This window comes from Cherax quadricarinatus, chromosome 30 (genome assembly GCF_038502225.1).
Source record: "Cherax quadricarinatus isolate ZL_2023a chromosome 30, ASM3850222v1, whole genome shotgun sequence".
Lineage (NCBI taxonomy): Eukaryota > Metazoa > Arthropoda > Malacostraca > Decapoda > Parastacidae > Cherax > Cherax quadricarinatus.
The window spans coordinates 1,399,524-1,417,594 of record NC_091321.1 but is presented as its reverse complement, the minus strand read 5'-3'; the positions used below and the strand labels follow the sequence as shown (position 1 = coordinate 1,417,594).

Below are 18,071 nucleotides of genomic sequence, written 5' to 3'. Positions count from 1 at the left end.
CCACTTGGTATATATATATATATATATATATATATATATATATATATATATATATATATATATATATATATATATATATATATATATATATATATATATATATATATATATATATGGATGTCTATGATTAAGTTACCTACTTCATATTAATATGATAACGTTCATAAAACAACACCATATATGTTGACACTTTATCATGATACAATTAAATGTATTAAATATATATTATGTAAATTTAATAAATGTAAAATTCAATATTACTATGAAATAAATATGTTCGCTGCGTCAATTTTAGTCAGTATATCTTCAAACATAATGCTAATCACAAGAATATTTTTTTATTGGCATTTTTTCTGCAATAATTATTATTTTTTGAGCATTTGTGTATAAAAAAATACTTAAGATGCCCTTAACACCTAATACTAAATATATTAATCTGTAAATAAATAATTAAATAAATAGGTAGATAAATAGGGAACACCTTAAGAACATAATCCCTGATAGTATAGTAACATTCATTCACTGATAAATTTTGAAACACAATAGTGATGTGAGGTGTTTGTGGTGATCATGAGATGAATATGTGCACATAAACTATCATAACTTAATAAAGTCACTGCATAGTAGCTATTGTTGTTGTCATACGACGTCGTTACCAGACGACGACTTTGCCAGACGACAGGTCTGCCAGACATTGCAACCATACAGAACGCTGCCAAACGGAGGAGCTACTAAACGACAACACTGCCTGACGAAAACGCTGCCAGACAACATGCTGCCAGATGATAATGCTAGCAGATGACGACGCTGTCAGAAAATGCGGGCAGACAAGACGCTGCCAAATGACTGGGCTGCCTGACCGACAATGTTGTGAGATGGCGATGCTCTCAGATGACGACTCTGAAGAGCGATAACGCTGCCAGACGATGCTGCTGCCAGACTACGCGCTGCCAAACAGTGATGCCGTTATACCAACAGCCCTGGTAGACAACGTGCTGACAGACGACGGCAATGCCATTATAACGACGCTACCAGACAATGGCGCTGACAGATGATGATGGTACTGCGAGACGATTTTGTCAGTGTTACTAAACATGAGTAGGACAATGCTGATACCAAATAGTGCAACTAATAATTTATGCCACTACAGACGTATGCAGTAGACGACTTCCATACTTAAGAATGTGTCTGATGTAGGATGTCCCCACCAGGCTGTCTTTTTTCCGATAGACTATGCCCTTACCAGACATCAACAGACAATGATCTCACCAGACTATATCACCATCACGAGTCCTTTACCAGACAATGCCCTTAAAAATTGATGGTGCTTCCTGAAGAAGCTGATGACTATAAAACTTGGTGGACAGCGTATGGCAGTAGGTCGAAGAGGGACACTTGACACTGGTGGTAGCGCTCTTCACATCCACCGTTCAGTTTACCATGTAACTCAGCCTCGATAATGTGATCATACTCCTTCCTCTCTTCCTTAGTTTCTGGTCGACCCGCCAGTGAAGGTCTGTGGGTAAGAAGAATAACAAAGTGTTATGACAAGAGTATAAAAGAGAATTAAAAATAACGTTGCAGGACATCAAGAGAGAATTAGATTTTTTTTTTTTTGTAAAACACATGGGGATGGAAATAAAGGATAATCAGTCTCCTAATAAGGAAAACTTCTCTGAGGAAGGAGTGGGGGTGGACCACGTCAAATAAATATTATTAACGTCCCGTGCATAAATCTCAGTCCTACTCCTTACCTTCATCTTTCTTATATCGCCTTCCACCCATTGCCACTTTGCCTTCCATTTCTCCACATGCTCCTGTCTCCTCTCACTCACCAATCACCACAAAACCTTTTATTCCATTCTCTTGCATCCCCAACAATGTCGATCCCTTCTCAATTAGGAAACAAAAAGACATCTCGCCCTCTGACTAAAACAAACCACCTCCACTTATCCTTAGGTGGGCCTCTTCCCTCTTTCAATTTTCCTTCTATTTTTCCTGGATTCTCTTGTTTACAGTTCTTACCACCAAACGTCAATTCAGCCATGTTTCACTAGTCTCCTCTCACCCTTCTCATCACCAATGATCCTTACGGTCACCATATTACAGAATGGATATAAATGCTCTGGAAAATGTACAAAGAAGGATGACAAAGATGATCCCATGTAACAGAAATCTTCCCTATGAGGATAGACTGAGGGCCCTGAATCTGCACTCTCTCGAAAGGCGTAGAATTAGGGGGGATATGATCGAGGTGTATAAATGGAAAACGGGAATAAATAAAGGGGATGTAAATAGCGTGCTGAAAATTTCCAGCCAAACCATACCCCCGGCCGGGATTGAACCCGCGGTATGGTTTGTTTGCAATCGTGTCATTACGATTTCTTGAGTCATATTTCCAGCCAAGACAGGACTCGCAGCAATGGTTTCAAGTTGGAAAAATTCAGATTCAGGAAGGATATAGGAAAGCACTGGTTTGGTAATAGAATTGTGGATGAGTGGAACAAACTCCCGAGTACAGTTATTGAGGCTAAAACGTTGTGTAGTTTTAAAAATAGGTTAGATAAATACATGAGTGAGTGTGGGTGGGTGTGAGTTGGACCTGACTAGCTTGTGCTGCTGGGTCTGGTGCAGTGCTCCATCCTTGAGTGGGGATGACCAGACTGGGTGGGTCATTGGGATAATCCGGGGGGTGGGTCATTGGTCTAATCCGGGGGGGGGGGACATGGACCTGCTCCGCATGGGTCAGTAGGCCTGTTGCAGTGTTCCTTCTTTCTGATGTTCTTACTCTTCCCACCTTGACTACTTCCCTCAAAATACTCCAACCCCTTCTGCCCGTCTCTAACCACCATCCTTCGGAAGTCTAACTCCTGCACAACCCACTCCATCTTCCAAATGAACAGCAATCTCTAACATCCAACAGAAAAGCATAACCAGATTAACTAACAAGCAGTGTGATATATAAGAATGAGAGCGTGGTACATAATAAACGGTGTCACCAGGAACCGGTTGTGTATGAAACAACTTGTGCAAGCTTGAGAAAAATAAGTGTGTATACACATATATACACTGAAAATGTGGTCAATTAATTTTTTACTTCAATTTATACCCAAGAGAAGACCAAAGACAGGGTATAGACTGGAAGAAAGTAACACAAGATGAGAAACAGGAACCAGAAACCTTGGGTAAATATTCACAGACAGTCACTGGAGGCACACACACACTACATCACATCAGCAGTATATGCAATTCTGGTACCTTTAAGAAATGCCGTTACAAACGTAAGCAAAGAGTTGTTCAAAACACAAATGCAATGCAAGTAAGGCCCAGCATAAAGTATTCAACACAAGTGTAAAACACACCTACTGTAACGTATTTATGTGAGAAGCTAGACTAGTCCCGGAATTGAAGGAAATAAAGCGAATTTCGTAATCAATGAAGAGAAAACTGTGAGAGAAGACTGAAGTAACTGAACCTATTGTTATTGGAAGGACGAAAAAACAAGATATGCTCTCGGCATACAAAATAGTCCAAGGTAATGACCAAGTGAGCATGAAAAGATTATGTGATGTGAGAGGAACATTAAGCTAAAATCCCCGAGGGGCCACATGATATAGTTAAAATGGAACTAGCTGGTTGAGGTCAAAACTGATTCAAATCCATGAACAGTTTCAAGTAAATATGACTGGGCACAAGACGTCAGGAATCAACAATATCAGTAGCTTATAGATTATGAGACGCACAAAAAATGTATCTCATACACAGTCGTGAAATTCCTAAACATCAACGTACTACTCTGCTTCTCTTTCCAACCCCTCCCTCTAGCCTCGCCTCAGCCACACCTTAGCCAGTACTCACGTGAGGATGATGTTGATCATCTCTCCAAAGAGACCCTGCTCGAAGGGCGCTTCAGCCACGTCGCATATGGTCCTCAGGAGACAGCTGCGTCCGTCCAACCCGGCCCTGCAGATACACACTCCGCTTTAATCGCATAAATAAAAGCTCTGAAAGGAGTTTTACATTGAACACTAACGATTCTAATTACACAGTCTTAACTACAAAGTATAGTAAGCATGAATTGTTGAAAACACGAGAATGTTTTTTTTTAATGAAGTTAAATCTCCTGCAGTACTTGCAGTGCTAAGCTACGCCAAGTGCTAAGGGGCGTCAAGTGATGAGGGATGTGGAAAATTACATTTATCTGAATGTATCATTATGTACATAACAGTAAATGAACAGATAATTATTATTTATCAGTTAGACAAGTAGGAATTTGGGACACCTAGGTCGCAAAAATGTCCCCCTTCGATACCTACCACTGTCATATCCACAACTTGCTCTGGACCTATTAATTAAATGAAATATACATCACCAGGAATGCTGGTAAATATATAAATTTGTGGACTGTATATTAAAATTAAAAAATGATTATAGATATACACAATTACATAACAGAAGGAAAATATATCTTAATATCGCTCACCAATTTGACTGGAGATTAATGTGTCATGTACAGGACCCCCCCTTTTGCCTACATTTATGAAGAATTTACTGGCCAGAAATTAAACATAATTTAGACAGCTTATCTGAGGTTCCTGGAGTTGTCCTGTCCTGTCGCCTGATTCTCAAATTATGCAGGAATGCACATCCAACAGTTTCGCCTCATATTTGAGAGGTGTCAGCCCAATTTTAAACTCTAGAGCACGAAAAATTCTTCCCATTATACACTACCGTTAGTATCCAATTCAAACAAAATGGCGACTGTCCTGCGCAGACGCAGGCTTTCCGTTTTCTATGACATAAATATTATTAAATACAGTATGGCCATCTATTTACATATAACTACTGTATTTCTAGAAAATATATACAGTATTTTCCACAAGGGAAGTAAAGTGCTGAAGGACACCACGTGCTACAAGACGAAAGATTATATGTTTAAGAGTTTGGGATCTTTCAAATAAATAGAGGTTAATGGGAAAAATAAAACAAAATTAAATGAGAAAAATACGAAAATTTTTGACGTGAGGGAATTTTTTTCAAGAATATCTGATTAAATTTTTCTGGCAATTTTGTCAACAGAAAATAATCGTGCAAAAACCAAATTGATATAGAAAGTGCTATTAATTACAGACTGGAAGTGTTCTTTAACTCTCATTCACTTATTCTTGCTGCGCTCTTAATTCATCTTTTTTTTTTCCCCCCATGAAATATTTACAGTAGGTTCTGGGAATATCGTCTTTAAGGTGAACTATTGTTCCCGGAGTAATATACATGTATATCTTTTGATAACCGGCCAGGCTTGAGACATTGTATATGAACCTTCTAACAAAGGGTTGGGAATAGAGAATGGTTTCGGTAGATAAGTTTGTGGGTGGGGCGTAATTTAATATTAGAGGGGTAGTTAGCTCACAATATATTTTTTACTAGGCGTGTTAGAATTGTTCCTCAGAGGTCAAGATAAGGTGATGAGCTTAGGCTTCCGCAGATTTTTCTCATGGCAGTACTCTGTATGGTCTCTAAATTCTGGAGAGTCATTGGTGATATTGATGTGCGTGTTGAGTAGCAGTAGGAGACTTGATTGTGAGTGAATGACTTGTAAGATGCAGCATCAAATATTGTTATGAGCTTCCCAGGAGATGCCGGCTTGGGCTTTGCGGCTGAACCTGTACTGAATGCCCTGCTCAAGATGCTGGGATTTTTCTTCGTCAGGAATAGCAAAGCGTCTCCCGACGCGGGTCTTACTCTGATGATCACCCACACACTGTTTTTAGTTGTTTTTACTGGAGTGCTGTTTACGGTTAAGTTAACATTTGTTGTATCCGCAACGAAGTGAAGCCTTGGAAAGGCATCTTATCTATACTGTTTTGTAGACGCTATTCTTATAGCCATATTTTCAAATGGCTTAGCACCCGTTAACAAGTGTAGAGAGGTAAAGCAGATTAGTGTTTGTGGCCTATGTTTGTCAGAAATGTTGATTGTATGTCATATAATAAATATCCAGTTCAGAATGCTGCTGTCTTTCAGCTGAGGGTTATACCTTTCTAACCACTGTAATTCCGTAAGGAGGTTAGTGTGTGGAATCTTATCTAAAACGTCTTTAAAATGGTCGAGATGGAGACCATTTTTGTCTTGTTTTTGCCAATGAGAAGTGGGTTTTGAATTCTAGATTTGATCTAAGATGCATCACTAATGTTTAAAGCATACTTCAAAATAAAGTTTAAGGGTAATGAGCTCGAGTTATAATTGAAGGCGTGTGCATGTGAGTTCACCCATAACTTGATTTAGGCAGAGTAATAAAGAAATTAGTCTGTATGAGAGCTTATGGGTCGAGGGGAAAACGTATAGTAAATGCACCAAAGGAAACTTTAAAAGAAATGCTCAGTAACTTACACTGTTCTGTACATGAACACATGTTATTGTCCATGAGAGGAAGTGAACAGCTGTTGAAAACTGTAAAATCTTCTGAATTCTGATACTACCAGTGGCAGAAATGACACCTAGTAGATAAGAACATTCAGATATCATTACATAAACTACTCGCGTTGCACAAAATACCGGTGATTTGCAGATGCATAACACTGGAATTCAGGACGTTAAAAAAATCAAGACAATTTGTGAATAACCTCAGCGTGTGAATGGAATGAATAAGAAGATATCAAAGAAGCTGCTGCCTCGTGGAGCAGCCATGACCAGACTACAAAATTCACAGCAACAGCCTACATGTTCGACTGTACATCATCATGTATTATCAGTTTTATGCTCTGCTGGAAAACACACTACAGCTAATGTTAACATGAGAGTATGTAGGTATTCACCTAAGTGTTTTTATCCTAAAGTCAAACATTAGCTTGTGAGTTACAAAAACATCAAAGCTTGAAACTCACTTATCGAAGGCTGCCTTCAAGTGGTTGTAGAGGGCTGATCGCTCCTGGCGGGCGGCACGTCTCGACCTGGAGTGCCACTCGAGCTGGTTGCCATGGTCAACCTGGTACCAGTGGGCGTAAGGACGAGTGATGTCGTTCGGGCTGTCGACGAACTGCAGATCTTTATATTCAGCGTCGATAGATCTCTTCCCGAAGCCGAGGCCGCCTCCAGCAATGAACGCATTTGGGAAGGGCACCTTGATTGGTAGAGCGAGTTGCAGCTTGGCCTTGTGAAAGGTGAAGGTGTCGAAGGGAAAGTTCAGCGACCACTTCACCTACGGAAGGAAGACACCTTAAATACATGACAGTGAATATATTACACAAATTGCAATAAAGGGGCTTCCACAAACTTTCTTCCTCCGGTAGATATACAAATTATACATAGTAAATATAAACGGAATGAGCCTTTCTTCACTCTGAGTGGTCATTGAACACTAAAGCACAGCTACTGCTGCTTTATCCACATCGCTCTGCATGTCCTTAAACTGTTTACTTATTTTTATGTTAAGCAAAGACAGTACAAACTGAATTACGTGATTTTTTCCATCGACGTTTTCTTCTCAGCTCCTCTCCACCCGGTATGTTTCCACTGAGCACTTCTACCCAGCGCCTAAATCCAGTACAACTCCACCCAGCACCTCCACTCAGTACGCTCCTACCCAGCACCTCCACTCAGTACGCTCCTACCCAGCACCTCCACTCAGTACGCCTCCACCCAGCACCTCCACTCAGTACGCCTCCACCCAGTACCTCCACTCAGTACGCCTCCACCCAGTACCTTCCCCCACTACCCCCACCCATCATTTCCACCCAGTACGCCTCCACCCAGGACGCTCCCACCGATCACCTCCACCCAGTACGCCCCACCCAGCACGTCTACTCAGTATGCCCCCACCCACCACCTCCACCCAGTACGCCCCAACCCAGCACGTCCACTCAGTATGCCCCCACCCACCACCTCCACCCAGAACGCCCCATTCGCGAATTCCTTGCATTGTTCAAATCTCTAGTAAGGCTGATGCATGCAGGAGATGAGATGAAAAGCTGTAAGCCTTCTCCCTGAAAGCTGGCTGCCTTGGATCAAACGTGTAGCTCATGCTACACGCCAAGGTATTGGTCCAGTGTGGGTAAATTGGTAAAGCACTGCGTACCTTGTCCTAAGGTTCGTAGGTTCGAGTCTCCTTCAGCCAGAGATCAGTGTTTGTGTATATTTCGCATGCTCTCGCGAATTCCTTGCATATATAAATATATATATATATATATATATAAATATATACATATATATATATATATATATATATATATATATATGTATATATTTATATATATATATATATGTATATGTCGTGCCGAATAGGCAGAACTTGCGATCTTGGCTTAAATAGCAACGCTCATCTTGCCATATAGGACAAGTGAAAATTTGTGTATGCAATAATTTCGCCAAAATCATTCTGAACCTAACGAAGAAAATATATTTGATTGTGTTTGTTTAGTACTAAATTATTGTAATCGTATTTAAAATATATTTAGTTGGGTTAGGCTAAAATAAATTGCTCTTGTTATAATAAGGTTAGGTAAGTTTTCTAAGATTCTTTTGGTGCAAAGTTAAAAATTTTTACATTAACATTAATGAAAAAATATATATTTAAACGTATAAGAGAAAATTTCAGAAAGGACTTAATTTTAAATAAGCTCTTGCTAATTGACCAGTTTTACATATTCGGCACGACATATATATATATATATATATATATATATATATATATATATATATATATATATATATATATATATATATATATATATATATATATATATATATATATATATTCGAGATGTTATGCGTGACCCAGAAAGACAGGTTAAAGTTACTTGTCGGAAACGAATGCTTATGGTCTTGTACTGCATGTGCGAATAGGGATGGAAACTGCCTAGCAAAGGCTTATGGAAAACTATATTTACGTAGAGTTTAGAACATTTATTAAAGCAAAAGTTTCGTCACTTGTTGCGAAAGGGTAGCAGAAAATATTTATGATTTCTTGAAACACCAAACGAGAGAACAAGAAGCCACAGTTAGTCTAAGACTACCGAAAGGATTTTTTTTACAGACCGAATTCTGGTGTTGACTCAAGAAGTGATAGTAGGATATACAACCTATGGAAAGCAGAAAAAAACATGAAAAAATAGTCTCTGAATATGACATTGTCTCAAAAAATATTAAAATTTACTAAAGACTGAAATCAGACAGGATAGAGAGGGGTGGGGAGACAGCGTCCTCCTCGAGTCCTAGACAGTGAAGGGGTCAGAATCTAACAGGGCAGAAAGAGATGGATAAACAGCTTCTCGGACGGTGAGTAACCAAGTATCAGACAAGGTAAGAATAACAAACACTGTTTATGATATATGCAAATGACCAGTCAGGGGAGATCGATTTTATCATCTTTCTGTTTACTGATGAAGAGATAGGAATGCGAGATACTGATGCGTGATACGACTGAATATACACACAGGGTAACACACGTGTAAAAGATGACAACCATTGAAATGCAAGACAGGCAAATATAAGCACCAAGTTGTTGAAGGTAAACAAAGAGTCAATGAAGACAATGTACACCACACATGTGAGACCAACCCACAGAATTGTGGCACCGACTTGGAGCCCACTGCTTGTCATCGGCATACAGAGGCTGAAATAAGTGTAAGGATTTGCTAGCATTCTGATATAATATCAACGAAGATATGCAAAACAATTGATTCTTGCGCCACTGAAAGAGAGGAACAGTAGAGATACAGGCACAACGTACAAACGTACAAGGTACTTAGGGACTTCGGCAAGTTGGATACTAACAGACTAATTGCTCGATTACTTGTGCACCTAGCTCACACAGTGAGGTCCGTAGTTCGATCCCCCTGTATGCGTGAAAACATAAGAACGTGTTCCCTGTTCACCTAACAGTAAAATAGGTACCTGGGTGTTATTCGACTGGTGTGGGTCGCATCCTGGGGACAAAATTCACGTAATTTGCCCGAAATGCTCTGCATAACAAGAGGTTTTCTATTACAACGTTAGTGGATTAAACTAGAGATGAAGCTATGAATGTAAACTATGGTATAGAATTCAAAAGTATATATTGTACTCCTCAATATGCTACAAACAAGATGTGTCAGTCCACTGAAGTGTAAGAATTAGAGCTCGTATCATGAGCTTCGTTAACACACAAACAACTAGATGAATATAACTAGGTAGGTACAAGGGCATACAACTTAATATTCCGTCCGAGGCTGCGATACACAATCATGGGACACACATTATTATGTCAGAGTTGAACTAGAGAAAGCTGGTGGGCTAACACAAGACCTACTTCCCTTCTAAGAGAATACTACCAGCCGTTACTCAATACTCTTCTGTGGAGAGAATACCGACCACCGCTGGTCAGAGTTGTAATACTCTCCTGTGGAGAGAATACCGACCACCGCTGGTCAGAGTTGTAATACTCTCCTGTGGAGAGAATACCGACCACCGCTGGTCAGAGTTGTAATACTCTCCTGTGGAGAGAATACCGACCACCGCTGGTCAGAGTTGTAATATTCTCCTGTGGAGAGAATACCGACCACCGCTGGTCAGAGTTGTAATACTCTCCTGTGGAGAGAATACTGACCACCGCTGGTCAGAGTTGTAATACTCTCCTGTGGAGAGAATACTGACCATCGTAACTGTGTATTCCAGTAGAGCAGTGGTCCCCACCCTCTCTGTATAAAAGGGTCACATTAAATGGTCAAATGTATGATTATTCTTCACAAGAACTAACGTAATAACTAGCATAACCCACTTATACAATAACATTAATAAGTATTACCATCATAACCTGGATACCTGGATACCTGGATACCTGGATACCTGGATCCAAATCATTGCATCTCTTCCAGAAATCATTAATTTTGTTACCATAGCAATCAGTTTCCTTTAGTTGAATAACGTAAAAGTTTAACACCATTTACCTTGTAACCCATAATTTATTGCACTGCAGGAATAATGTGATCCAATATTAAAAAACTAAATCACATTTGTAAGTTATGGACATAAAAGAGAAAATTAAATATAAGAGTTTGATGTTGAGTCATATGCGAATTAGTGTTATTAATAGATAGGCATAACACACTTTAAGCGTCTTATTTAATCTTAATGTGATATTTGAGGCTGCAATCTATTGGAGAGACAGCATTAACATCAAGTTCAATGTTTATGACACAAAATCTTAAACTTTTGTTTAAACGATATTCATTAGTAAGTCTTTGCTGAAGACTTGACTTGACAGTTTTCATCCCTGAAGAAGCTTGTTCTAAAATGTATTTGCTGTCAACACTGTGAACATTCCTGGCACAAACTTTCTTTAACTTTACAAATGTATCGGGTAGACTGCTTCTCTTGTGAAAGTTTCTGAATGTGTCGATGGCTTGGAGAAAAATCACATGAATCATCTGGTGAAACTTCGAATAGGTTACAAAACACTATTATCTCCTGTTCATGTTTCGAAACTCATCAAATCGTTCTTGAGTCACTCTGCAGGAGCTATAGTGATTCAGTCTCTTTCCACAGATATCTAAGAATTTTTTTCTCCTGTTGTCTTGAGTGTTCGTCTCCAGTGGTTTTGAGGTCATGAGACGCCTGCACATACCAACTGCTTCAATAATCTGGCCATAGTGATCCTAAAGAAGAGTTGAAATTTTAAAGAAACAGGTTAAGGCCTTCTCGAGACTACTTATGGGTCATAAATCCATTACTTTTTGTTTTTTAATATATTATGAGTCGTGTTCCTAGCTGTAACATTCAAAGGTTTGTGGTCTCGGAGGATCCCCCTACGACTATAAATATTTGTTTGCATATATAAACTATTTCGATTCTGAAACCAAGGCGTACTTTTTATATATGTTTGTAACGGGCCAGCGGTAGTCGTGCAATCAATACTGCGTCTGCCACTAAAGTTAAAATATAGTTTTCTCTAGTGTAATAGGTGACACTAGAGAGGGACCTCTCTACAGGGATTTGAGTTAGAAATATAATGAATATATGGTTAAATAATTATGATCAAATGTATTACTAAACGTTAGAATCACAATTACCGGGGAATGCCTTTTGAAGAGGGGGTGTTTGTTGCGGGTGTTTGTGGAGGGTGTTTGTAGGGTAGTGTGACTTCACAGCTGCAGGTATGTGTATGTGCTGCCTATGCTGTCACTGTGCATCTCTGCCATCGTTCTGTCTCGTAATTCGTGGCCACGCTTTAAAACATGACATAATCCCCTTCCCTTAATTTATCATCATAGTAATATAACTGCTTTTATATGAACCGTACAGTTAACACATGTGCGTTAATCATTGTCGATTTTTTTTCCTAAATACCCTTGAAGATGCCACTAAGTGTTTGCCAGATGGCAGTGATCATGAGGAAGTAGCTGAGCATCCTTCAGAAGAAACGAAGTTCTCCTTGTTGATGATACGGCAGACTTATTGTCAATGCAGAAGTTTGAGGTAGTAAAACTGTGCCTTGATCATGGAAATCACTTCACAACTCTCGTATTGAACAAGCACAACCAACAGAATTGGGATGATGAAGAGTACCTGGCCTTTGATACGTATGGTGTCCTCCAGTCACTAAAGACATCTCTTCCAGGAAAGATGAGAGTTTGACACTCAACCAGTTACCACTTACAGCATGAACGACACAAATATTAAACAAGTGCCTCTAAAACAACTACACTTACATATGAGCATAAAGATGGAGGTTTCAAACTTCCTGGCAGGAACATTACTCCAGTACGACAGAGATGACAACGAAGGTTGTTGTGACATTAAGGAGACACATGTGAAGCAACACACAGCCAGATTATTAACTAACCTATAAATCAGGAAGAAGAGGGCCACAAAAAACTACTCAGATATTCATTTCATAATGGCACCCTTGTCATTAAATTTGGTCAAATATTTCCAAAATTATTATGAGAAATCTGACTGAAACTATCCCGTCCTCGACGGCCAATTTAAATATATTATAAAATCATGCTCAACACGTTTCTGATGTCTACTAAAAATTTTCTTTAATTGTTTGTTTTAATAAAGACAATTAGACAGGTGGTTTGCCCACTGGATGCCAGTCGTACCTATGTACTACAATAATAATGTAAGGTGACTACGTCGGGTTCTTAACTAATATTAATGGAAGTTGGGGTCATGCACTTCCCAACACAAGAGGATGCAAGGTTCATCCGCTCGCGTCTATAAGATAAGATAAGATTTCGTTCGGATTTTTAACCCTGGAGGGTTAGCCACCCAGGATAACCCAAGAAAGTCAGTGCGTCATCGAGGACTGTCTAACTTATTTCCATTGGGGTCCTTAATCTTGTCCCCCAGGATGCGACCCACACCAGTCGACTAACACCCAGGTACCTATTTGCTGCTAGGTGAACAGAACAAGATGTGTAAGGAAACGTGTCGAAATGTTTCCACCCGCCGGGAATCGAACCCGGGCCCTCCGTGTGTGAAGCGGGAGCTTTAGCCACCAGGCCACCGGGCCGCTTCACCAATATTTTTCAAATTACTGTATTCGGAACTTTTGAGAAAAAACATAAACGTCACAATTTTTTAATTATTCTGATTTTTTTTATTATATGTGGAGAATACACAGCAGGCACCAATTGCAGCCATTCTAAAAATTGCTGCAACAATTATATATGAATTCTAATTTATGAATAAATGGGAAAAGTTAGATATTGTGTGTTATAAACACTTGTAGGATATCACACAGTGTTTCCCGTTGTGACTTTAAAATGATTCGTATTTTTGAAGTTCAAAATTGCCCTTTTGGTATATATATGTTATTGCATATATCTAAAATCTGATTCTGTATAAGAATCGGATTTTAGATATATTTTTTTTATATTTAGGTTATTTTTAACATTGCAAGCATCGAATAAGTCTAGTTTTAATTTAAATTTTACAAATGGAAAAATAATGCATACGTTATATATAAAAAAATGAGGTTAGACAGATAAACTGAGATTTCTTGTTTCACATATAATTTATTATTTATTGGAACTTAAATCTTATATTGTTTATTTTTTTCAATATAAAAACGCAAGTTTAAATCTGACTGAGGCGTTTAGTTGGCTTACCCATCCACCCTTTTACATTGATGCAGTGTTATCTCTCTTGGGGTCCTTAGAGGCTCTTCCCTAGAATGCGATGCTCAAGAGCCGATAGACTGCAATGACTGTTGAATGATAGGTGGAAAGAGACAGCAGGTAGAGGAAACTTACCCCAATGCTACAAAAGAATGCCAGAGTATTTACCTCCAAGTTTGATCCTACTGGGACGGCAATGACTCGTCGCTTGCGTGAATGAGGCTTAGAACTTCCTGACATAAGACCCTGCAGCCAGCTCAGACTTGCTTGAGTGTTGTAAGAAAACTCATTGTCTTGCTGCAGAGCGTCCGCTGTCTGCAGGAAACACATTAACGCTAACATGAGAAATAAGTGTAGATTCATCACTGTATCTTCGGTGTTGATCGGAATCCTGTGGCTGAGGCTGTTTTTGGAAAGGGCCAAAGTTGTTGATTGGTAACAGACTCGGTGCAGAGATCTAGCAGGTTCAGAGAGAAAGAAGGAGCAGGACACACAGCACATGCACACCACAGCGGTTACTGACCTTCCCACCACCACCTTACCCACAAGCTCCGCCCATGCGCCATCACATGCACCTCCAGTCACATCAACCTACCGTGTATTTTTTATGTTACGCCATTTGCCATTGAAGTGCGACCTGGAAGATGTATTTATTACGCATGCCACTCCTGGGACTCCCATTCCCAAACAATACCGCCAAAATCTGGAGAAAGACACTTATGTCCAAATCAGGACATTTATTAGAGAAAACGTTTTGCCGCTATAGTGACTTCTTCAGTCCTGTGTCCCATAGCTCGGTTGATAGAGCACTCGGTTAACACATTGAGGTTAGTGGTTCGATCCCCGATACGGGTGAAAACATAAAGGGGGGGGGGCTTCTTTAAAACACCTCCAGTCCATGTTTACGTAGTGATAAATAGGTACCTGGGTGTTAGTCGACTGGTGTGGGTCGCATCCTAGGGACAAAATTAACCTAATTTGCTCGAAAAACTCTGCATAACCAGGGGTTTTCTATATACCGAGTACGCTAAGAGATAATACAGTAAGTGTCAGGGGCCCAAGATTGTTTAACTGCCTCCCAGCATATATTAGGCTGGACAGGCACCTAAAGTCAGTACCTGACCAGCCGGGCTATGGTTCGTACGTTGGATTTACGTCGGGCCAGCAGTAACAGCTTGGTTGATCAGGCCCTGATTCACCGCGAGGCCTGGTCACGGACCGGGCCACGGGGGCGTTGACCCCCGAAACACCCTCCAGGTATACCATATATACATGGGCTATACCAGAGCGTCGGACTGTCAATTTACAGTACCGCGGTTTGCGTCCCATGTCCACCATTCTGTTTACCCATATATATATATATATATATATATATATATATATATATATATATATATATATATATATATATATATTCAAGGAATTCGCAAGAGCAGGCGAAATATACACAAACACTGATCTCTGGCTGAAGGAGACTCGAACCTACGAACCTTGGAACAAGGTACGCAGTGCTATACCAATCTACCCACACTGGACAATACCTTGGCGTGCAGCTTGCGCTACACGTTTTAGATCCAAGGCAGCCAGCTTTCAGGGAGAAGGCTTACAGCTTTTCATCTCGTTCCATGCAAGTTAAAAATCTCAAGTAAGGCTGATGCATGCAGGGGACGAGATGAAAAGCTGTAAGCCTTCTCCCTGAAAGCTGGCTGCCTTGGATCAAAAACGTGTAGCGCAAGCTGCACGCCAAGGTATTGTTCAGAGTGGGTAGATTGGTATAGCATTGCGTACCTTGTTCCAAGGTTCGTAGGTTCGAGTCTCCTTCAGCCAGAGATCAGTGTATATATATATATATATATATATATAAATATATATATATATAAATATATATATATATAAATATATATATATATATATATAAATATATATATATATATAAATAGGTATATATATATAAATATATAAGTAGGTAGTAGGTTGGTAGACAGCAACCACCCAGGGAAGTACTACCGTCCTGCCAGATGACTGTGAAACAAAAACCTGTAACTGTTTTGCATGATGGTAGGATTGCTGGCTTCTTTTTCTGTCTCATAAACACGCTAAGATAACAGGGATATCTTGCTACTCCTACTTACACTTTGGTCACACTTCACAGACACGCACATGCATATATATATATATACATACATCTAGGTTTTTCTCCTTTTTCTAAATAGCTCTTGTTCTTTTTTATTTCTTCTATTGTCCATGGGGAAGTGGAAAAGAATCTTTCCTCCGTAAGCCATGCGTGTCGTATGAGGCGACTAAAATGCCGGGAGCAATGGGCTAGTAACCCCTTCTCCTGTATACAATTACTAAAAAAGAGAAGAAGAAAAACTTTATAAAACTGGGTTGCTTAAATGTGCGTGGATGTAGTGCGGATGACAAGAAACAGATGATTGCTGATGTTATGAATGAAAAGAAGTTGGATGTCCTGGCCCTAAGCGAAACAAAGCTGAAGGGGGTAGGAGAGTTTCAGTGGGGGGAAATAAATGGGATTAAATCTGGAGTATCTGAGAGAGTTAGAGCAAAGGAAGGGGTAGCAGTAATGTTAAATGATCAGTTATGGAAGGAGAAAAGAGAATATGAATGTGTAAATTCAAGAATTATGTGGATTAAAGTAAAGGTTGGATGCGAGAAGTGGGTCATAATAAGCGTGTATGCACCTGGAGAAGAGAGGAATGCAGAGGAGAGAGAGAGATTTTGGGAGATGTTAAGTGAATGTATAGGAGCCTTTGAACCAAGTGAGAGAGTAATTGTGGTAGGGGACTTGAATGCTAAAGTAGGAGAAACTTTTAGAGAGGGTGTGGTAGGTAAGTTTGGGGTGCCAGGTGTAAATGATAATGGGAGCCCTTTGATTGAACTTTGTATAGAAAGGGGTTTAGTTATAGGTAATACATATTTTAAGAAAAAGAGGATAAATAAGTATACACGATATGATGTAGGGCGAAATGACAGTAGTTTGTTGGATTATGTATTGGTAGATAAAAGACTGTTGAGTAGACTTCAGGATGTACATGTTTATAGAGGGGCCACAGATATATCAGATCACTTTCTAGTTGTAGCTACACTGAGAGTAAAAGGTAGATGGGATACAAGGAGAATAGAAGCATCAGGGAAGAGAGAGGTGAAGGTTTATAAACTAAAAGAGGAGGCAGTTAGGGTAAGATATAAACAGCTATTGGAGGATAGATGGGCTAATGAGAGCATAGGCAATGGGGTCGAAGAGGTATGGGGTAGGTTTAAAAATGTAGTGTTAGAGTGTTCAGCAGAAGTTTGTGGTTACAGGAAAGTGGGTGCAGGAGGGAAGAGGAGCGATTGGTGGAATGATGATGTAAAGAGAGTAGTAAGGGAGAAAAAGTTAGCATATGAGAAGTTTTTACAAAGTAGAAGTGATGCAAGGAGGGAAGAGTATATGGAGAAAAAGAGAGAAGTTAAGAGAGTGGTGAAGCAATGTAAAAAGAGAGCAAATGAGAGAGTGGGTGAGATGTTATCAACAAATTTTGTTGAAAATAAGAAAAAGTTTTGGAGTGAGATTAACAAGTTAAGAAAGCCTAGAGAACAAATGGATTTGTCAGTTAAAAATAGGAGAGGAGAGTTATTAAATGGAGAGTTAGAGGTATTGGGAAGATGGAAGGAATATTTTGAGGAATTGTTAAATGTTGATGAAGATAGGGAAGCTGTGATTTCGTGTATAGGGCAAGGAGGAATAACATCTTGTAGGAGTGAGGAAGAGCCAGTTGTGAGTGTGGGGGAAGTTCGTGAGGCAGTAGGTAAAATGAAAGGGGGTAAGGCAGCCGGGATTGATGGGATAAAGATAGAAATGTTAAAAGCAGGTGGGGATATAGTTTTGGAGTGGTTGGTGCAATTATTTAATAAATGTATGGAAGAAGGTAAGGTACCTAGGGATTGGCAGAGAGCATGCATAGTTCCTTT

At 39.6% G+C, this 18,071-nt stretch overlaps 1 protein-coding gene across 1 annotated transcript; it reads right to left on the bottom strand.

Moving 5' to 3' along the window:
• Nucleotides 1-290: 290 nt before the first annotated feature.
• LOC128692527 (uncharacterized) lies at nt 291-14,609 on the bottom strand. The gene is made up of 4 exons (XM_053781678.2): nt 14,268-14,609; nt 6,885-7,198; nt 3,859-3,963; nt 291-1,516 (listed from the first exon to the last, which is right to left on the bottom strand). The coding sequence occupies exons 1-4, from the start codon at nt 14,598-14,600 to the stop codon at nt 1,348-1,350; spliced, it is 921 nt and encodes a 306-aa protein (XP_053637653.2). The 5' UTR covers nt 14,601-14,609; the 3' UTR covers nt 291-1,347.
• Nucleotides 14,610-18,071: the final 3,462 nt, after the last annotated feature.

Excerpts from the sequence above, each read along its gene's own strand:
- LOC128692527 (XM_053781678.2), bottom strand. The coding sequence starts at position 14,600 with ATGTGCTGTGTGTCCTGCTCCTTCTTTCTCTCTGAACCTGCTAGATCT. Across the intron at positions 7,199-14,267 it reads CAGTAGGATCAAACTTGGAG|GTGAAGTGGTCGCTGAACTT; the intron begins GTAAATACTCTG and ends TTCCTTCCGTAG. Across the intron at positions 3,964-6,884 it reads TTGAAGGCAGCCTTCGATAA|GGCCGGGTTGGACGGACGCA; the intron begins GTGAGTTTCAAG and ends GTGTATCTGCAG.